The sequence below is a fragment of the Cyprinus carpio genome, chromosome B7, assembly GCF_018340385.1.
Source record: "Cyprinus carpio isolate SPL01 chromosome B7, ASM1834038v1, whole genome shotgun sequence".
In the NCBI taxonomy this organism is placed as follows: domain Eukaryota; kingdom Metazoa; phylum Chordata; class Actinopteri; order Cypriniformes; family Cyprinidae; genus Cyprinus; species Cyprinus carpio.
In genome coordinates, this window is record NC_056603.1 from 42647295 (window position 1) to 42670400 (window position 23106).

A 23106-nucleotide genomic window follows, 5' to 3' on the forward strand; every position below is an offset into this window, starting at 1 on the left:
TCCATGACATTCTAATTTATTGAGATGCACTTGTACATGTATACCGGACAGTGAGTGACCTTACATATGCAGGTAAAATCAGATTTTCTCCAGTCATTGTTAAAAAGACAAGCTAACAAACTTCAAAGCTAGCGTTAGTGAAGCGGTCAGGGGAATCTTTCTTCCTCCACCTAAGCTCCACCCACACAAAAACATCACAGTGTTTACTGACAGAAAAGGGGTTTATAGTTAATAGTATCTCTGTTTAAAAGCACCACGGCTAAAAATACTCAACTCCACTAACTGTCGACAAATCTGGCACATCCCTGAAACCTAAAACTTTGTCCTCTGCTCTTCCTCCCAGGGGTTTTGTGTACTGTCGGAATGAGGAACTGGAGGCAGGGTGGGTGGCGCACACCAGTGGCTTTTTGCTCCACCGTCCGTCCTCTTTTGACACCAAACCTCATCAGCTGTGCCAGGTCATCGACCCCTTTACACTGCAGGTACGACCTCTGCATCTCACACCATCACCCTTCTCATTGCACTTTCAAATTGACATTGCAAGAATGTATTTGGATAGTTCTACTCGTATAATTTTTATTTTGTTAAAGTGTATTATTTCTAAGTATGCTTGAAAATAAAACAGTTGCATGATTTGTGGATATGCTTGTTACTGATGCGATATGCATTTCGGAAAACATCTCACTTTTAGTTGATGTTTTAGCAAATGTTGGTAAAAGATGGATGCTGGATGTCAACTTTTTTTGTTCGTAAAATTAAGAATGTATTCAATTCAGATCAATTCATGTTTATTTGTATCGCGCTTTTCACGATACAAATCGTTGCAAAGCAGCTTTACAGAAAATTACGTTTCTACAATATATTTAGTAGTAGCTTATCAGTGGTTACTGTCGAATTGATGTACATATGGCAGAAATGTACGGTAAAATTCAGTTAACGATTTAATCAAACCGACGATTAACAGCAATTAATATATGTTGTAATCAAACTTGTAGCAAATTTTGGTAGTTTGTTGTTTCAGGGTTGGCATGTATGTGAATTAATTTATTTTATTTTTCAAGTTTATACCCCCTCTATGATGCAATTTCAGTTTAAGTTTGAAATTTCATTACGTGTCAAATAGTTGGTATGGATTACTCCTTAAAATTTACTTACAAAAAGTTTTGAAAAGTTAAAAATTTTTTGGATTTTTGTCTGGATGTCAGATTTCTTAAAGTTGAAAATGGTGGAAAATAGTCTTGAATCCTTCACGATTACCAAGTTTTGTAACATGTAGATGTCATTTGACCCAAAAAATACCATTATATGCTGTTATATGGAAAACATTTTGACCAGCAGTTAATCTACATTTGTATCAAGTTATGACAGTCCTGCATTGCAGATTGAAGACCACAGTCAGCAGACTACAAGTCCTCACACTAATTATGATAATAAATAAATATTACTGGCATAGTGTTTGGACGGGCAAATTAATGTTGTAAACAAGTGGATTTTTTTTCATGCATTACACTTTATTTCTAGTATGGTTGTCACGATAACATAAAGGAACAGTTACCCTGTCATCATTTACTCTCCCTCACTCTCCAGATCTCCCTGTTTCTCTCTGTTGAGTTTCCCAAGTAGTAGCGATGCCGCTCCATCATTTCCCAGTGGGCAGCAGCTTGACCAGCCTGCGCCTGTGTTCTGATGGTACCTACCTCTACTGGGTTTGGTCACCTGTCAGCATCAACGAGAAAACCCAGAAAGGCCACTCTGTCTTCATGGATGTCTTCCAGCTGACGGTATGAGACTTTGCTAATATCAGACTTACTCATTTCATTGTTCTTTGTGCAGTTTTGTAGTGGCATTTACATTACAGCATGTAATGACTGGTAACTCTTGTGAAAATGAAGCACACTTTAGCATACGTATGGAAAACAATATACTTAAGTGTGAACTGAATGTAATGTTTTCTGACACTTAAGTGCATATTATTTGCAATTAATTTAAAATATATTATAGTTTGAATTTATATTTAATGCGATTAGTTGAATTTTAGCGTGCATTTTGACCCACTTATTAAGCAGGACTGAAGTACATCTTTAAATGTAATTTCATAATTACATCTATTGTCTTTGAAATATGGTTAAAGTAATGTACTGACAAGCATGTATGCTAACCCAAAATTTACTTTAATGTCATTTCTATTGAAACTTGTATGCCATGTTCAGTATATAAATACATTTGTAATTACACATTTTTAATCATGAAGCTGCAATATTAATTATAAATGCAATATGGAATTACAAACTGCAGTTAAAATTATAATCAAGTACTTTACATGTGCATTAGTATGTTAGTCAACACATAAAAATAAGTACTTTAAAGCAAAACTTTTGATTTGACATTATTACAAAGGTCACGTTTTTTTTGTGAGTTTAGTTGTGTTTGTTAAGAGTCATTATTTGTGTGTCTTTTTTTTAGTTTATTTAGTATTTTATTTTATTAACATTATATTATCTGCAAGTCCAGTTTTTAAAAGTATCTTTTTAAAATTTGAAGCACACTAGAAGTGCGCATTCAGTACAATTAAGTGCACTAAAGGAAATTATCATAAATGAAGCAAGTAAATAAGTGTTCAGTGAACCCTCACTTAACGAGCTCCCAACATCTGTTTTGTTTTTTTGCAGACTGAGTCGGGTCTATGTGTGGCCAGTCCTATACAGGATCGGGTAATCCTGTCACGAAAAGAAGGCGAGTCATCGAAGTGTTTGAATGAGCTGCTCCTGAGCCGTATGTCCCGCTTTCGTGCCTCACACTCGTCTACGCTGGCTGCTCTCACTGGCTCCGCCATCACCAACCCCGTCAAAGAGGAGCAGTCGGGTAATGCTGCTGAATGTTGTTTGTGCCTCGGCTGTTCCCAAGCACCAGCTTCTTTGGATTAGTTTCTACAATAATGGGAGCCATTGTGAAAAAGAAGTCTGCTTAATTTTACTGAAAGTGCACATGTAGTGTACTTCAAATATTAAAAGTGTAATTTTTCAAAAACTGTACTAACAGGTAATATAATGTTAATGAAATAAAAGGCCACTTAAGTGACTTAAAGAGACACTTTCATGACTGTTTCTGAGCACACTTAAGCACACTTTTAAAAAAGTGACCTTTGTAATAATGTCAAAATTAAACATTTTACTTTAAAGTACATTTTAAATCATTAGGCTTTAATAATCCTTAATCATTTTTAAAGAAGTTATTGTTTTTGATGTGTTGACTAACATACTAAAGCACATGTAAAGTACTTGATTATAATTTTAACTGTAGTGTGTTACTCGATATTACATTTGAAGATAATATATTTTAAATCTACTTAATTGCAACTGCATCATTACAAATGTGTGATTACAAGTATATTTAAATACACAACATACAAGTTTCAGAATATATAAAACTGTGCTCAAGTGTAGTTAAGAGAATTGGTGCAGTTTTAAAGGAAAAGAGTGCTAATTTTATTAATTTGATGTTGTTTACAGTGAACAGAAGTGGATGGCAGTGTTATTTTAGTGCCTGTTGAAGAACTGACAGGTCAAAATGTTGCACTATTTAAATATATATATATTGGAGTTCAGTAAGCAGACATTTTATAATTTTTTTTCAGTTTAATGTTTTTTTCCGTCCTGCACCAATTTTGGGTTTTGGATGTGTACACCAACTGGGTATTTTTTTTAAATGTTATTTTAGTGTCATTGAGATACTATTATAGTTTTAATCAGACATTTTAGTTATTTCAGTATATCAAGTTAAACTAAATGAAAATTAGAAATGTTTCCTTGGCAGCTATCTGGAATGAAGTAAGTTTAAGTTTTTTCAAATATGTTATTTTAATATTTTATTTCAATTAATTAAAACATTTTTATTTTTATTTTTTTATTTTATTATATTTCATTTTAATTTACAGTTTCATTTAATTTCAAGTAACATTTTTTATGGTTTTAGTTAATTCTAATAACTATAGACAATAGAAACTATAGAAAATAGACAAAATAACCACAACTCCAAATGCACATCTGTGCAGCTAAGCTTCACCTTAGTTTTAATTGCAATTTTGATCATGGTCTCCTGTCTTTTTCTCTCATCCCAGTAGTCAACACAAGCTGTGGTCTGTCTATAAAAACACTGAGGAAGACACCAATGTACGTTTGTGGGACGTATCTGGTGATGCTGGCGCCCGCTCCAGGTGTAGCTGGGAGCTCGGCCACCCGCTCGCTGTTCGGTGGCTCCAGTGGCCTTTCTTCCCTCAAGAGTAAGATCTTTATACCCTATTTAACCTGTTACTTAAGCATCGTTTCATACTGAACTCTGTCATGGATAGTGTCGGAATGGTGATTAATCATTTAACCTTATCCATTCTTAATACCACAGTTACTTAATCAAATATTTAACAATTAAAGGGTTCCCTGGTGAAAAATAAATATAATAAAACGTATTTGAAATACATTTATTTCATGCTAAATATACTGCAAATACATTTACATATTAAGCACTTAACACAATTGTTCTGCAATTGTACGTTTGGAATGCTAAACTGTTATAATTAAGGCCTACTAAACTGGAACAACTAATTTTGTACTTAATGCACTTTAATTGTGAGAAAGTAGTGCTGATGTTAGTGTTAATTTCGCTAATGAAAACTATGACGAAAAATGTTAGTTGATGAGTTTTTTTTTTTTGACTAAGACGGGACGAAGATGAGACAACAATAAGGCCACTAAACAATAACTATGACTATATCAACATGCAATTTCGTGGACGAAATAAGATGTTAAAATGTATTAAAAAAATTATAATAACTTTACCAAAAACCTCTTTTAATTTTCAGCAGAAAAAAATTGACAAAATGTTACTGCGGACTGCTTTACACTCCTCTACTACGCAAGCTTTCATGAGTGCGGTTGCCAGATATCAAGAGTTTAAGTCTCTGAATCAGAGATTCACTGTTACAAGGATACATTTTTTGCCTAGTGATTTACTTATTTTAAGCAATCTGGCAACCATGCGCACCTGCTCGCTCTTTATTTCAGAAGTGCCAATGATCTGAAAACATCGACAAACAAGTTGGAGTTTAGCGATCTTAATGAAAATGTCATTCAGTCAAACTGTGTTCTTTTATGAGATCTCGACTGTATTTCCAATTGTGGTTGCTGAATAAATGCACTAACTCCACCACTGTTGTTTTAATAAAATAGGCTATTGCAGTTTGGAATTAGTGGAATTACTTGGAATTTCATTCTTATAATATTTTTCGTTTGTTTTACCAGTTTTCATAATGTAGAAGGAGAGATTGCATTTGTCTTGGTATTAATTTAATAATAAAAGCCTATAATATATCAGTACACTAGATGAGGTAAAATGCACCATGTATGAGTCCACATTCTATTGATTTGTGCTTACTGGTGAAAGTGCAATACCTGAAATGCAAAAGTAAGCAAAATTTCTCAAATGACAACAATCATTACGATTATAATTTTGAGCAAAAACAATTTTGATCTGTTTAACCATTATACAGCATGACGAAAATTTGACTAAAACCTGACTTAAATGCTCATACATTTCATTGACTTAAATTTGACTAAACAAAAACGTCTCAGGTTACGGATGTAGTGGTTTCTGGCATGCACTCCCATGGCGCGTGGTTATACCATTCCCCATTACAACCTCTAGAGGATGCAGTTTGAAGTTCCGTCGGAAGGGAACGTCTCAGGTCATGTATGGAACCATGGTTTCCTGAGAAGGGAATGAGACACTGCGTCCAGAAGGGGTCCTGACGCTCACAGTGCACGCAAACTGCCCCCTCGAGGACATCGCGTGCGTTCTCTTTGCCCAAAAAAAATAACACAAAGATTGTGTGTCATCAGGGGTCAAATAACAAGGACACGGATCCACACATTTCTTAAACGCCTTACTAGTGCTCGCCATGGTAAAAAAAAGAGTAATCGTTCTTACCGGAAATGCAAAACAAACAAAACAGTCCTTGAAGACGATGAAGGGGATGATGTGTTCTCTCGGCACCCTTATATACTGTGGTCGTGCCGGGTGATGATGTCACAGGCAGTCGCCGGCCAATGTTATCGTCGTGTTTAGATGTATGCTTCAGACACCAGTCACGCTGAAGTTCCCACGGAAGGGAACAGGACAAGTTTGACTAAATATGTAAATTTGAGTAAGACTAAGGCTAAATTAAAAATGACTAAAACTAGACTAAAATACTTTAGATTTTCTTTGACTAAAACTAGACTAAAATGTTGAGACTTTTAGTCCACTAAAACTTGACCAAAACTAAATAGGATAAGGTTGACTAAATATGATAAAAACTAAAAAGGACATTTAACTCCGGACAAAGACTAAAATTGAAAATAGCTGACAGAACTGACACTAGCTGATGTTCAACTAAAGATAAACTGAAGTGTATTTGATTGTGCTAAAGTGGAACTATTGCAAGTATACTTTGAGTGCACTTTAAATATTTTCCATTTAAAAAACAATATAATTCAAAGATCATACAAGCCTCATCAATAGTGACATTAAAACACATTTTAGGCTTAATATTAAGAAATGTGCATTGTGCACAAGTTACACTCCAAAGAAAGTTTAATTATAATTTTTATATCAGTAAGTCTTGAGCGATATGCCAGCAAATATATTAATAGATTTCATTTAACTTTAGTATGAAATAAACTTTTTCACTAGGGTTAGTTCATCCAAAAATGAAATTAATTTCATAATTTATTCACCCTCATGTTCTTCCAAACCTAGTGATTTTTAATAAAGCATCAAGAAGTACATGCAATCCAGGCATTATTTATTTTGGAGCTTTTATTAAACATTGTCAGCCTCTTGTTAACATTTGTGTTTTCTTTCCTAGTCTTGGCGTCTAGTTTGGTGTTTAACCTGGCTGACGGTCAGTTTAGCAGCCGTGCTGATCTGGTAGATGCTCCAGGAAGTTCTCTGGGTCGCGGGGCTCAGGTTGCCGGACTGGGTAAGAATCAGACATTTTTTGGTGGAGCAGACGGACACAAACACTTAAAGTGCCCCTATTATGGATTTGTGAAAATTACCTTTCATGCAGTGTGTAACACCGCTCTAAGTGAATGAAAACATCCTGCAAGGTTTTAATGGTGCAATAGGTCATTGTTCCATGTTAGGCGTAGGACCAATCAAAACGCTCGGTCCGAGGGGGCCGTTCAGTGGGCGTGGCTTTGGACACCGATTTGCAAGGAGGGTGGGACATTTGCTTTCAGTGCTATCTGGCTAAAGTTAACCTTTTCCAAGATCTCCTACTGCACCTTTAAAACTGAAAGTGCACCATGTAAAAAGTTATCATCTCTCAAAAGAAAGAGTCGACTCAAAATAAAGAGATCGTAGCGGATTCCTGTGGATAGCATCATGTTGAGACCAATCGGACCAATCACCGCAGATTAGCATAACACAAAGGAGGGGATTGGAAAAATTAGTTGTTAAGCGAATTGTTTGTGAGTCGTTGAGCAAATAAGATAAAAATAATTGCATAAGACAATGAAAGTGTTTTTTGACCTTGCATGCATGTCAGCCGGTTGTTGGGGACTCCCAAAACCAAAATATGAACCTTTCATAACCCATAATAGAGGCACTTTAAAGGATTCTTGGTGTTCATTTGTTTCTTTTAATGACAGCAGAACAATTATTTGAACTGTACATTGAACTAAACAATGGAATATTTCAACAACAATTAGCCACAAGATGTGTAGCTTTAAAAAACGCAGACATTTTTGTCTGCTTTTCAGGTGGTTGATTTGACATATTCTCCAATGTGCACTCTCTGTCCACTGGTGGGAGTGTGCTCACCTGTCTGTGTGTGTGTGTGTGTGTGTGCGCGCGCATCGGGGTGCACTATACAGAAAGCAGAGGAGAACTGTAAACACGTGACCATGTAGAGACAAAAATGTAAATAACATAAGGCTATTTAATTTGTTTAATAAAATAATTATATAGGAAAGGTAACCTTAAATGACTTCTGTTGTGTGTTGTGTGTGGCACTATATAGAAAATAAAATTAAATAAAATTAATTTGACCTTCAAGGGAAGGGCGGGTCGCCCCCCCCCCAATATAATGGCAGGGGAAACACTGCTATTCATATTGAGCGAAATCAAGGTTTTGACCAAATTCATGTTGTTGTTGTTTTTATAATAAAATAAAAATGATGGTAACACTTTATATGAAGCCTGTATTCATATTGCATTGTAAGTTATAGCCACAAATAGGTGTATTTATGTATTTACTGAATATATATTTTTATATGGCATAATGTGTGCATTATAATGCATTAAGAATACCCTTATGATGCATTATAAATGCAGGCTTTATCTGGTGTTATAATGCATCATATTCTTAGAGGTTATAACTACAGATAGGTAAGTATTATAATATATTGCAACTGTTGTTATGAATATTTATCAGATGATACAACATATTATAAGGTTCTTTATAAAGCATTATGCATGCATTAAAAATCCTCTTATAATGTATTATAAATACAGACTTCAGAGAAAGTGTTGTGACAAAATGACGCACAATAAAATTACTAAAAGTTATCCAAAATAAACTGAAAATATAAAAATAAAAGCTAATTTAAAATATTAATAAATACTGAAAAAAAACAGTCACATTCAGGTTGTTATTTTTCCTTTTTTTTATTTCTTTGATTTAAAGTTATTTTTTGGCTGTTTCATTTTTCAAGTTTACCTATCATTTTAAAGTGTATTATGAGTACTGACGTTATGTTTTTATAATGACTGTTCCAGGGGCCTGTTATGATGCACTTAACAATTTAATCTGGACGTGCTCCAGCGACTACATGGACCAGTGGTGTAATCCTGGGAACCAGGCCTTCCATCATGTGTGCCAGCGCCTGGGCGTCAGTCACGTCATCAGTCAGCCCAAAGGTACTAAATGCCTATGTAGCAAGAAAGTACAAAACAGTTAGCTTGAATTGATTTTTGTTTGGTGTAAGATTGTACAACTAAACATTTTCAACTTTTGAAACATTACACCATGTTGTCTTAATATGATTAAAGCACTGCTGAGTGTACTGACAAACTAAATTATGTATGTGTATGTTGTGTATTTGTAATTACACGTTTGTAACGATGAAGTTGCAATTTAGTAAATTTAAAATATATTAATATAAAATAACATATTACAGTTAAAATGATAATTAAGTACTTTACATGTGCTTTAATTTGTTAGACAAACCATCAAAATAAGTGTACTACTTTAAATCACAACAAAGGATTATTAAAATGTGATCTAAAGTAAAACTTTTAATTTGACATTATAAAAAAATGTCACTTCTTAAAAGTGTATTTAAGTGTGTTAAGAAACAGTCTTGAAAGAGTCACTTAAGTGGCCTTTATTTTCATTAACATTAACGGTTTCATTGTTTTTTAAATATACTTTTAAGATTCGAAGTACACTACAAGTGCACATTCAATACAATTAAGTGCACTTCTTTTTCACAAGGGTGAGTGCATTTTAGGCCACTTGCTACACAAAGTTTTTGTTTTGTTTTTTGTTTAGATGTGCTGATGTTTTGTACAGAAATGATCTGTATCAGTTTCCCAGTAATATGTTTTTGACTCTTTATGACAGAGAAATGATAGACACATCCAGAGTGATAAGCCAGCTGCTCCATCATGTTGGCGCCATGTGCATCCATCAGCTCAACCTGCTGGCAGCCAGCAGTAATCTGCACCTGGGAACCTTCGTAGGAAAGCAGCTCATGGAGGCCTGCCACTTCAGCTCCATATGTGACGTCATGGAGAAGGCCATGGTCAACGGAGACACCTGCATCATCCGCTGCATTCTAGTCGTCTTTCAGGTGGGGTTTTGCCAGAATATTTGAATTTTGAATGACTTTTAATCAAATTTGATGAAGCTGTTCAGTAGTTATGGTAATTTTGTTAATGGAAACTATGCATTTTTTTTTTTTTATCCAGGTTGTGTTCCAGTTTTTTAATCTGAATGCAGAGCAGAACCGAGACGGAGTGAAGCGTTCTGGACTGTTGCTGTGGCAGTTACTCATGGCTCCTCACGATCAGATAGAGCCGGACATACAAAGGGAAGTGTGTCTCGCCATCAGGTGAGCCTTGAAATGAAGTCAGAAAATCCAGAAATTCAAAGAATTATCTGCAATAACTATAAACCATTTTTCTTTGTTCTCATTAGCTCAGGTTTAAACACCTTGTACCAGAGCGAATCGGAGTTGAACAACCTGCTAAAGTTTGTTTTCACAGAGGGTGAGAATTGCAAATAGATGCACATAGTACAGAAATCATACATAATTATAAGTCAAGTTAGCATTGAACCATTTCAGATTGATGAGCAACATATGCCAATTGTTACTATATTTTTTTGTTGTTGTTTTTTTCTCTTTGTAGGGGAGAAGAACAGTGGTTTGTCTCAATTGCGTGATGTTATATTAAACAACCTTGCTAACCAGTTACAGAAGAACCGCTTTGGCAGTGAGGATGATGATCACTACAGGTAACATGTTTCATGACTCTTCAGATGGAGAGTGCTTAGGTTAAATCTAAATCATTCACTTCTGTATTTTATTCTACTGCAAAAAATGTGGTGTTCACCTTGATAACTGACTGTAAGGGCTCTATTTTAACGATCTAAGTGCAAGGCGCAGGTGCACGTAGGGTGTGTCTGAATCCACTTCTGCTAGTTTAATGACGGGAAAAACGGTCAACGCGCCCAGCACATGGTCTACAAAGTTTGTTTCTATTCTCTTAATGAGTTATGGCTGTGTTTTGGGCATAACGTGCAATAAACTAATCAGAGTCCCATTCCCTTTAACTCTTTCCCCACCATTGATGAGTTATCTCACCTTCGAAAAGAAAATGCTTTCCTGCCATTGACGAGTTTATACAGCTTTTCGTGTTTTCACTGTTATACACTCGGGGGCGCTGTTACACATCTTCTGAACGAGTACAAAACCTCCCGAACAAAAACACACGTGAACAGGATGGAGAAATGAGCGATCTCTTATGTAAACAGATGCATATGATAAATAATGCGATCATCAGCAATAGACAGCATATAAATGAAAACTGCATAATGTTACGGAGAAAATGATGATCCAGGAAGTGGTATATGGCTGTGCAAGCTTTGGAGGTGTTGATGGAAGCGATTTACTGGATTTATGCCTTGATAATCATACTGAATGTTATCCAGATGTAGTTTTTGATAAAAATGTGATTTTCTCACCTTTTTGCTCAAAATTATGCATTTTTTATGAAACCTACCTATATTCAAGTGTTGATAAAAAAAGAAAGAATTTTTTTTTGGGTAACACTTTAGAATAAGGTTCCATTAGTTAATGTTAGTTAACTACTTTAGTTAACATGAACTAAGCAAGAACAATCCTTCTAAAGCATTTATTAATCTTAATTAATGTTAATTTCAACATTTACTAATGCATTATTCAAATCAAAAGTTGTGCTTGTTCACATTAGTTAATCCACTGTGAATTAGCATGAACAAACAATGAATAACTGTATTTTCATTAACTAACATTATGAATAAATACAGTAATAAATATATTGTTCATTGTTTGTTCATGTTAATCAATACATTAACCAACATTAACTAATGGAACCTTATTCTAAAGTGTTACCTTTTTTTGTTTTTTTTTGAGGCTCTAATCTTTATTTTGTATTGCTTATTCAAATATTCATACCGAAAAATATACTGGAGGTCATAAAATTTTAGTGAAAATCATCAAAATCGCTGGCGGTGGCTGGCAACTTTTAAAAAAAATGCTGGAGGGGAAAGAGTTAAGAGCTGAACAGATGGGCACAAATGGATTTGCTATTTAAACAACATGCCGCAGGATGTGAAAATGATAACTGGATTGGGCTGAAGCTAGAAAAAATCACTTTCGTCGTGCCTGGCGCCGCATTTCACCGGGTTTATGATAGGGCCCTTAATGTCTGTAGATGATTTTGTGGTTAATGTCTGACATGTGCAAGCACTTTCTCCCATCTTCCCCTGCAGGCTGAAAGATGAACTGTTGCAGTGTATCTTAAAGACTGTAGTGCGCGAGTCGTGTCTCCTCATCACTAAATGTCAAACCGTTTCCAAGGAAGACCTTCAGAAGGTTTTTTTCAATTTTACTTTTTGTGACTTTCACATAAATACATTTAAGAATTACTTTGTGGAGAAAATTTTCATTTTGACTTTTACTTTTTATTGAACTTTTAACAGAACCGAATTAACGTTAACAGATGCAGTTCTGCAAGCTATTAGCTTTCATAACCCTTGTGAAAAAGATGTGCACTTCAGCATGGTTTAAAAAAAAGAGTACTGTTACTGAAATAATATACTTAAAAATACATGCTTGAACTGAAGGTATTGTTTTCAGACATTTAATTCCATGTTAAGTGCATTTAGAATAAAATATTTTGCAGTTTAAAATTAGATTAAATGCAGTTAGCTGAAAATTTTAGTGTTTTTTTTTTAACGCAACCCTTTAAGTAGGACTTAAGTAGTACATCTTTATATGTAATTTCATAATTACTTCTATTGTCTTTTTAAATATGGTTAACGTACTGTTGAATGTACTCACAAGGATTAATGTTAAACTAAAACATACTTTAATGTCATTTCTATTAAAACTTGTATGTCAGTTGTAATTTAAATGTATTAAAATGTATAAACATTAAATGTAAAATTGAATACACCACAGTTAAAATTATATTCATGTACTTTACATGTGCTATAGTATGTTATTTAGTGCATCAAAATAAGTGCACTACTTTAATGCACAACAAAGGATTATTAAAACAATGATGTAAAATTGATTTTAAATCTTTTCATTTGGCATTGTTACCAAGGTCACTTAAGAGCAACCATGAAAGTCTCTCTTTAAGCCACTTAAGTGACCTTTATGTCATTAATATATTTTCTACAAGTACAGTTTTTTTTTTTAAATATGCTTTTAGGATTTGAAGTAAACTACAAGTGCACATTCAGTACAGTTAAGTGCACCTCTTTTTCACAAGGGAAAATACATCCATAATTTAAAATAATTGTCTTTTGTCTGTATGAATTCATAGAGTTTGCTGTGTCTGATTAACAGCACTTCCTCATTAACAGGCAGCATCACCAAGCTTGCGTTATTTAATGGCTGTGCAAAACCATTTGCTCAGCAACACCATCCTGCTGCACCCGGATGACATTGATGATAGTGACAGCTCCCTACAAGGGGAAACAATGAAGGTACAGGTAAACATCCCCTTTAAAAACCCTACCTTCTCTCTGATTGGTTAGTGTGGACTGCCTGTGGCTCCATCCAGGAAAGCAGGAACATACAGGAATTCACTGCATTGGTATTAAATCGGTTCTTTACAGTGTGGTCTGTACTGTAGTGTGTACCAGATATTCAGATTTAAGTAAAGGTTTGGCATTGCAGCATCTGCTTTTGTGTCTGAGTTTAGGATGTTCACTTTTTGATGTGGATTACCACTTTGTTTTCTTCTCATTAACACATATTAGCAGTGTTCTAAAGCCTAGTGAGCTGCCTTGCTGTCTACATAGACACCTGCCTTCTAAGGCAGCATCCTAACCATTTTAGAAGTTTGTCAGTGACTGATTTGAGATGCAGTATATGGGCAGCATCTCTCATAATGGACACTCACAATATTGCAGTAACATTTATAGATATTGGGTTAAATTCAGCATTTTTATTAGATTGAACCATATTTATCGATATATCATAAATTGACTCAATGTTTTGGTGGATTTATTTTCAGTTTTGGCTTTGTGTTTAAGCTGGAAACATGTCAAAGTTTTGAGGAGAACTGTGCTAACCCAATTCACAGGGCAGCGCGCTAAGATTTAAAGTGCACTGTTTGTACACTTGTAGTGTACTTCAAATCTTAAGAGTATTTTAAGAAAACATACTTGCAGATAATATAATATTAATGAAATAAAAGGACACTTAACAGAACCTTTCATGACTGTTTCTTAAAACACTTAAGTACACTTTAAAAGTGCAATTTGTAAAAATATCAAATTAAAAGTTTTACTTAAAAGTATGTTTTAAATAATTGTTTTAATCTTTTGTCATGCATTGAAGAAGTATACTTATTTTGATGTGTTGACTAACAAAAGTACTGGAGTAAAATTTTAACTGTTGTGTGTTGTTCTATATTACATTTAAGTTAATATATTTTAAATACACTGATTTGCATCTTCATCATTGCAAATGTTTAACTGCAAGTATATTTAAGTACACTTCAGTCATATTTTAAAAATAGAAGTTATTGCGAAATTACGTATAAGATGTACTTAAGTTCTAATTAATTGGGTCAAAAAGCACAATAATGTTTAGCTAATTGCATTTAATAAAATTTAAACTATAATACATTTTCATCTTATTGCACTTAATTTTCAATTAAGTGTGAAAACATTACATTTAGTGTATTCTTTTAAAGTATATGGTTTCTATACTAAGTACTCTAACTCTACTCAAGAGTTCTGTAGCAGCTGTAGATGTTCTCTGAGAAATGTGTGTGTTGAATGAACGTGTTCCCGTCAGGAGCTGCAGACCAGCATCCTGTCACTTGCCTCTAAGATCCTGGTTGGATGTGATGAGGTTCTAGAGACGCTTCAGCAAGTCACCAGCTCCCTCATCAACAGCAGCATCAGCGATCGAGAGGCCAGGTGCACTTCTTTGGTGATGCTTTATTTAAATATGTACTAGGGCTGTCAGTTTAACGTGTTAACTTATTTCATTTGTTATGAAAAAATAACGCAATTAAAATATTTTTACGCAGTTAACGTACTGGACCCTCCCCCAGACCTGTGCATCATCTTACATACAGTTGACTGTTGACAAATATGATGCATGGCAACAACTCCATAAAAGCAGTCATGCCCTGAAATTCAAGATATTTGGGCAAACATGCTCCTGTATGAGTTCTGTCTCATATTTATATTATATGATAAGCAATATCACACGAGTGCTGTTTATGTCTGAATACCACAAGTGCAAATGTGATTTTATGCAACAGTTCAGTAAATAAGACATTAATATTGTGTTGTATTTTAAACACAATATTGTCTATTTTTGCTCAGTTTTGCCAACAAAAATATTACCTGTAAAGCCACAGCAGAACTATTGTGCGTCTCCGAGCAAGAGTGTTTGGTTTTTGAATGAATCCACGTTTTGAACGAATCGAGTGAATCAATGATTCAAATGCCCATTCATAGAGAGAGTCGTTTACTTCATTCTTGAATGAATCAGATGTTTGAACAAATCGAATGAATGACTCATAAATACATTTACCGCCACCACAGTGTTCCTGTGGCTCAGTGGTAGAGCATTGCGTTAGCAGGGCAAAAGGTTGTGGGTTCGATTCCCAGGGAACACATGTTAGGTAAAAATTGTTAGCCTAAAAAAAAATGCACTGTAAGTCGCTTTGGATAAAAGCGTCTGCTAAATGCATAAATGTAAATGCTGGCAGAATTAGTTTAAAAAGGGGGAAAAAATTTAAAGGGATAGTTCACCAAAAAAACATAAGTATGTCATAATTTACTCAAACCTGAATGACTTAGGCTACTTTCTTTTGTGGAACATAAAAAGGTTATTTTGAGGACTGTTGGTAACAGCTGTTTTGGTGATCAGTGACTTCCACTGCATGAATGAAAAAAATGTTTCTCCAATGATCTTCTTTTATGTTCCATAGTTTATTAGACCATAGTAGCCTAAATGTTTTTATTTATAAATTTTATGTTGAATCAAATAAAATAGCCTATTTCTTTCTAAAGCTGTCTACTTAATACGTTCTCATTTAACACAAAAATAATCTTTTTGAGGTATTTGCACCGCCAAATGTAATTTGCGATTAATTTGATTAATTAATCGACACATCATGTAATTAATTAGTTTACAAATTTTAACTGACAGCCCTAGTTTGTAGTGAAGCACTTTCCTTTACTTATCATCTTCTCAACACTCTGCTTTTTTAATGTGAAGACTGAGAGGACTTGAACAGGTGACGAAGGCCACGATGTTGGGTCACTTGTTGCCGGTCCTGTTGACGTCATTGATGCACCCAAACCTACAAACCCTCATGCTAGCTGACGCTCTTATGCCACAGCTGGTCCAGCTGGTCCTCTATACTAGTCAGGTGTGTTTGTGTGTGTGACTTATAATAGAGTGTTTGTTTTTGCTTTTAGTTTAAGAGATGAAGTCGGCGACACTGACTCGTCATCTCCGCAGTAGTGATTCCCCTGTATGCATGTTTCATACGGATTACATAATCTGAGAACATTTGTTTTCCATTCGAATTGGTTTATTTGAAAGTAGACGTTTCACATCTCTATAGATATATTTTTCATGTCTGTAATGTAAGCTAGCACGGAGTTTCGCGCTCAAGTTCATAGAGACCGAGACGGCAGAAAGTGCATCCTGTTTGCTTCCATTATTTTACAAAAGTGCAATGTTTTGTTGTTATTGTGAGTGCACACAAATAAATGTAGAGTCTTTACATGTTCGAAAGATGTATTACACTTATCTGTATGACCAAAAATGAGGGAGTATTTTAAGTGCAAGTGAGCACACCAGCGCCTCCATCTGTCCTGCAGTGATCACTACACTAGTGATCACTATCTTCCACACACTGAATAACACACATTTTTTAGGTTAACATTTGATTGAGCGGCCATGTGAAGTTGCTTATGTTTACATATTTCAGTTGATAAGCCATATTTGAGGCCTATGATATGAATAGTCGAGAATTTTTATGTCCTGCCCGATGTACTACCACATAGACCACATAGTTAACGATCTGCGTGACCAATGTGGATTTTTTTTTTTTTTTTTTGTGGACTAATAAAATTTTGGTCGACCAAAGGTAAGTCGACTGTTAGGGGGCAGCCCTAAAAAAAAAAAAATAATATATATTTATTTATTGAAGAAATGGTTTAAAAAATGTAATTGTCAAATACAAAGGTAATCAATCATCAGAGTATTCCCAGTGATGGTTAATTTTATATCGCCAGCAAAATAATAGTAAATATGTAGTAAATATTCACCTATCCCTATTCAGTGTATGCAGATGCGTCATATTTTTGAACGAAGTATCTTTTCCTACCAAGGTTGCATTTATTTGATTAAATATAGAGTAAATTGTTTAAATGTTTTACAATTTAAAATATCTGTTTTCTGTGTGAATATATTGTAAAATGTAATTTATTTCTGTGCTGTAAAGGTGAATTTTCAGCATCATTACTCCAGTCTTCAGTGTCACATGATCTTCAGAAATCATTCTTATATGCTAATTTGCTGCTCAAGAAACATTTCTGATTATTATCAGTCCTGAAGATAGTTGCACTGATAAATATCTTTGTGATAATTTTTTTTTTCATTTTCAATCTTTACTGTTACTTTTGATCAATTTAATTTAATGATCAGTAAAAATCTTACTGACTGTAAACAGTGTACGTAAAAATGAGCAAAATCTTAGACTTCCCATGAATATGTGTTTTGTATATTTTTAAATTAAAATAATTAATTATAAGCCATTGCTGTTGTTAAGGTTGACTGCTTTGTGTCTCTGTCTATCCAACAGACTGCTTTGCTGCTAAAAACACATTCACCATTATTTGTTGAGGATTCGCCGCTAAATCAAGGCTCCAATCCACCCTCGTTAAATGACAGGTAAAACATTTTACATTTTTCTGAACTTTTTCAATTTTGTAGTTTTTATTATTATTTTAAAAGAAACATGTTGGACATCATAGAATGTATCTAGATTATTCAAACACAAAATTAAGTTGTTTTTATTTTAGTTTCCAGATTCTGGAAGAGAGAGAGGAGCCGGGCTTTCTGACCGGCCTGAAGATCCCTGCCCCATGGGCTGCTGGGAAAACAGTGGAAACCGCTCATCCGGTGCGAGACAACTACAAGTTTAAAGAAACAGTGCACATCCCTGGAGCTCGCTGTCTCTACCTCCGCTTCGACCCTCGCTGCTCCTCACAATACGACTATGACAAGGTTTCACGTAACGATTCTCTGAAACTGCTGTTCTCATTTACAGTGGAATAAAAGTGTTACATTGAATATTCATGCTCATAACCTCTCCTGTTAATCAGCTGGTGATTTACGCTGGGCCAAACACAAATAGTCGTAAGGTGAGTGAGTATGGAGGAAACATCATGGGTTATGGCAGCCGCAGCGTCTTAGGAACCGGATGGCCCAAAGATCTGGTCAAGGTGAGGAACACACACACCTTTTTCATCAGATGGCACACGTTAAGTGGTCAAGAATAAAGACAGGCGGAATAAAAACATAAAATATGTTGTTATAATATATATATTTCTTCATTTTCATATTTGATACAAGGCTTTCTTTAATGTCATTTATTAAAAATATCCGCCTCTTGATACACTGTTTACTATAATGTCAATGGCAGTTAAATGGATTTTATATTTAAATGGATAAAAATGGAACTTTTATTGATTAAAAAAACATTTTTGTTAAATTTTGTGTTTGTTAAAAGCCTGATGAATCCAACGTGCAACAGGAAAATAATTTTAAAAAAGTACAAAAACACATTTTTTTTAGATTTAAAAAAATAATGGTGTGCTTAAAATAAAAATATCAAAATAAATGCTTAAAATAAATGTATCAGGACACTAGAGTGCACATTCAGAATTTTTTAATGGATCGATATCCTTAAGATGTTTATGCAACCTGGACGTTTGGCGATGAAAAATGTTTCATGTAAATATGTAATACATTTTATACAGTAAATGAAGTATATGCAATGCTTAATGTAAACATCTGTTCATTAAGCCTTTTGCTTACTCCATCTTGATATGTATTGCTTTAAATTTTTCTACATTAATTCTAGAGGTCGAAGATGTATTGGTGTTGCCGATTAATCGGCACCGATAGTTGATTGCTGGAACTATCGGCAAAAATCCATGTCGGTATTTTTTCCCATTGCATCCGTTGCTGGAGCGGCTGAGAATGGTCCGCTGCCATTATACAGTGTGAGAGCGGCCTCTAGAGGCAGAAATCACTGACAGCGGTGAACAGGAAGCTGCACTTTTCTGGGGTGTGTGACCCATATATTGTTATTTTGATTAGAAAATCAAGTGTTCTAAAATAGAATCAAATAAAGTGTGAGATTATACATACAATATCCATATGTATGTAATTTCAGTGCTATGGCCTTAGCTGTGTAGCTAATTAAAGATGGCCTGTTGATATGAAATGGTAACACTTTACGATAAGAGTCCATTAACAGTAATGAAAGCTGTATTAGTATTGTTCCTAGTTAGAGTTTGTTAATTTCAACATTTAGGCTACTACTACATTTTTAAAATTTTGTTTCTTCTGTTAACATTAGTTAATAAACTATGAACGTTGATGATCAATTTAATGATTAATGTTAATATTTGATTCATTTAAAAATTATGGTTCTTCTTTTTTAAATAGTAAAGCACTATTTTAGATTTTGTTTAGTATCTATTTTAAAAACTATCGGTTGATTAATCGGTATCGGCCCTTGTGGACCAACCTAGCTATCGGTATCGGTAAAATCGCTCGACTTCTACTTAATTTTTCTAGATTTATATGATCGTAAGTTTTTATTTAATTCTTCTTATATACACCAGAGAATAGAGAAAAATAATTCAATTGTTCCTAGTGCTTCTTGAAATAATACCAACTTCCTTGTGTGTTTGTGCACACTTTGCAAATAAAGCACATTCTGAATAATTTAAACAATCTACAGATATTAATGCTTCTAATCTGATGTATTTTCAGGTGGAAGGAGATACTGTGACGTTCTCCTTTGAGATGAGAAGTGGACGTGAGCACAACACCCCAGATAAAGCCATGTGGGGTTTCTCATGCACTGTCCGAGCACAGGTAGCCACTCAAGGCTTTACACTAGCTTTCAAATACACGCTAATCATAAAATTTACAGTAAAAAATTTAAATACTTATAAACTGATTTCTTTTGTTGAAAAATTGAAAAATACTTCATCGGTTGCTAACATAAGGTCAACTGCAAAATTAAATTTTTAAGCTGAATTGGTTTATGGATAAATTAAAATAAAAAATAATATAAAAATATGCATAAATGTATTGTTACACTATATATTTAAACATGGATTTAACCATTTTAAAAGAATATTGCAATATTTTACAATAAGGTCCCATTTGTTAAGATTAATTAATGCTTTAGATAACATGAACTAACACTGACCACTATATTTTACCACTATAATATATATTCTATTTTTTAGTTTAGTGAACATCAAAAACACACTAAGGATTTTGGGACTCTGCAAAAGCAGTAAACTGAATTTTAAAGTGAAATTAACAAAATAAAATCAGAACTGTTGATGTGCCAATTAATTAATTACATGTCAAATTAATCGCACATCAATTTTGGATAAATTACCCTTTTTAAGCCATTATTGTAATTTAAAGCATCAAAGCATTGAATAAATATTACAAAAAAGTAGCTTCAGAAAGATATGTTTTGAATTACATTGCATAAATAATGATAATTAATGGGTATTCATGAGCAAAAAAAAGTCGTTCAGTCATTAATTCAACAGATTTTTTCCAAATGGCAGATTTATTCAGAATCAAACCAATGACTGTCTTTATGAATGAGTCACTGAATCATTCACTCACTAGAGTCTGCTGATTCATTCAGTAAGGAGAAAATGCTGAGTGTTGCACAAAGATGCACAACGTTTCCACTGTGGAAAACGCAGCTAATGTGTTGCATTTTTGTTTATTGAACTTTTGAGTAAAATTAATATCACATTTGCAATCATGTAGATGTTTGGGGAAAAAACAGCACTTTTGTGCTGCTCTTGTGATATTGCTAAACTGATTATATAAACATAAAATGAAAACCCATGCACAAGCTGCTTTTTTTTTGCCTATTATCTTGAATTTTAGATGTGTATAGCTGCATTCTAATAGGCTTCATCACACAGTCAGTCAGTTAGTCTTGTTCATCAGCAACTGCATCATTGTAAGAGGATAAACAAATCTGGGCAGGGCAGAGATGCATTAAACATTTTGACAGGTTATAATTGCACCAAATTAAAGTGTTAAATCGGCAGGCCAAATTAAAATGAAAAAGTAATAATGGGGAATGTTTCACCTTGCTTGTTTGCACTGATTCTGTTGCTTGTTCAGGAGTCGTCTGAGGATGTGTCCGGCGGCCTGCCCTTCCTGGCTGATCTAGCTCTGGGTTTATCAGTGCTGGCCTGCGCCATGTTACGCATCCTCTATAAAGGCCCCGATATCACACGAGAGGAGGAGGCCTGCCACGACCTGCTCTGCTCCAAACTACTGCAGAGGTGTGCTGCTTCACCCGCCGTGCACAAACACTGCTGCTCTACAGTGAACGCAAGTGCCTAAAACCCTGTCGGTGAAACCCGTCTGAATGAAAGCTTTAGAAGTTTGCTGCTTTTACAGGGTTTTCTAGTCATTTTGGTTACATTTACGCAGCGTGGTTCAAGTGACTCAATTCAGATTTTTTTTCTTCCCATGATGTGGCACAGATCAGATATGACCCACAAACTTGTAAGCAGGAAAAAAAGCACATGGATTCTGATATTCTTAGATCAGTTTCAGACCTCATTCATACGTGGAAAAGAAAAAGAAAAAAAAGCATTAGAAATGTCTTTGATCAATTGAATGCATATTTGTTGAATGAAAGTTTCCCGCTGTTTAATATATGTTTCTCACGTTTTTTTTTTCTTGTTTCTTGTTGTGTGTAAGTGTCAGTGGCAGGTGGAGGCTAATGGTGCGCTCTCTCCTGCCCTCACGCCGTCTCCGTCTCCTCTGCCTCTGACCATTGATGAGGAGCGAGAGTTCACCTATCCTTCAGACATCCTCGTCCCTCCTCCAGGCCCCATGCCGGCCGCTTGCTGTGAGCTGCCCCGCATACACTTACCCCCGGGCATTATGGGCCGCCTGAGGGAGCTGTCTGGAAGAGGACGGCCTCAGTTTCGCCCCAGCATCAAGTGAGCACATGATATGGAGACTAAATATTAGGGGAATGTAATTTAATGATAGCAGAACATATAACTGTAATCAGAAATGCATCTTGAGACGTATAGAGGACTAGATATCCCACTTCCAATAGGAAGGAATCAGTTATCTGTTTATTCAGTCAAAAGTAAAAATATATATTAAACACTTTACAAACTTGCCTAATATATTGCCATATTTAAAAAAAAAATAGTTTGAAAAATGTTGTTAAACAATAAATATGTACGTATTTCATTGGTTGCTTCCATATGATCAAATGCAAAATGTAATATTCAGTAAAGTTGAATTTGAAGATGGACAAAGAAACGTTAAATAAATAAATAATATTAAACAATATTGTATATTAAATTATATATATGTAATATATATATAATTGTATTGTTATACTACAATTGTAAACATAAAATCAACAATTTTTAATAGATCAGAAACATTTTACAACAAGGCCCATATATATATATATATATATATATAATATATATATATATATATATATATATATATATATATATATATATATATATATATATATATATATATATATATAGTGTTGTCAGACTATTAATCGTGATTTATTGCATTCAAAATAAGTTTTTGTTTACGTAGCATACATGTGTGTATTGTGTATATTTATTATCTATATATAAATAAACACACATGCATGTACATATTAAAGAAAAATGTTCTATTTCTATATTAAATATATTTATATATATATAATATAATTTATATAAATTTATGCATGTAAATACATGTAAATATTTTCAAAATATATACTGTAAATATAATAATAATAAATGTATATAGCATACACACATATAAAGTTTAAATTAGCATTTTTGGTTTCAAAGAAGTCATTTCTATTCTATTCTATTCTATTCAATTCTATTCTAACCTCCTTTGAGGCAAACCACAAAATTCTTAATTATTACTTCAGAAACATATAATAATTGTATTGTGACAGGTGTTACACAAATAAATTGAGAAA

General features: G+C 34.1%; 1 protein-coding gene across 1 annotated transcript in view; it reads left to right on the forward strand.

Moving 5' to 3' along the window:
* LOC109089058 (probable E3 ubiquitin-protein ligase HECTD4) overlaps positions 1-23106 on the forward strand; it is an 87479-nt gene that overhangs the window by 9264 nt on the left and 55109 nt on the right. The window contains exons 6-25 of the mRNA XM_042728769.1: positions 344-482; positions 1611-1781; positions 2670-2862; positions 4118-4279; positions 6899-7012; positions 8815-8955; positions 9664-9890; positions 10009-10151; positions 10238-10308; positions 10450-10555; positions 12074-12198; positions 13179-13303; positions 14619-14743; positions 16059-16212; positions 17656-17744; positions 17876-18080; positions 18179-18298; positions 19860-19964; positions 21258-21421; positions 21845-22090. Of these exons, the coding sequence (XP_042584703.1) occupies positions 344-482; positions 1611-1781; positions 2670-2862; positions 4118-4279; positions 6899-7012; positions 8815-8955; positions 9664-9890; positions 10009-10151; positions 10238-10308; positions 10450-10555; positions 12074-12198; positions 13179-13303; positions 14619-14743; positions 16059-16212; positions 17656-17744; positions 17876-18080; positions 18179-18298; positions 19860-19964; positions 21258-21421; positions 21845-22090 (2925 nt within the window). The remainder of the gene's footprint in view (positions 1-343; positions 483-1610; positions 1782-2669; positions 2863-4117; positions 4280-6898; positions 7013-8814; positions 8956-9663; positions 9891-10008; positions 10152-10237; positions 10309-10449; positions 10556-12073; positions 12199-13178; positions 13304-14618; positions 14744-16058; positions 16213-17655; positions 17745-17875; positions 18081-18178; positions 18299-19859; positions 19965-21257; positions 21422-21844; positions 22091-23106) is intronic.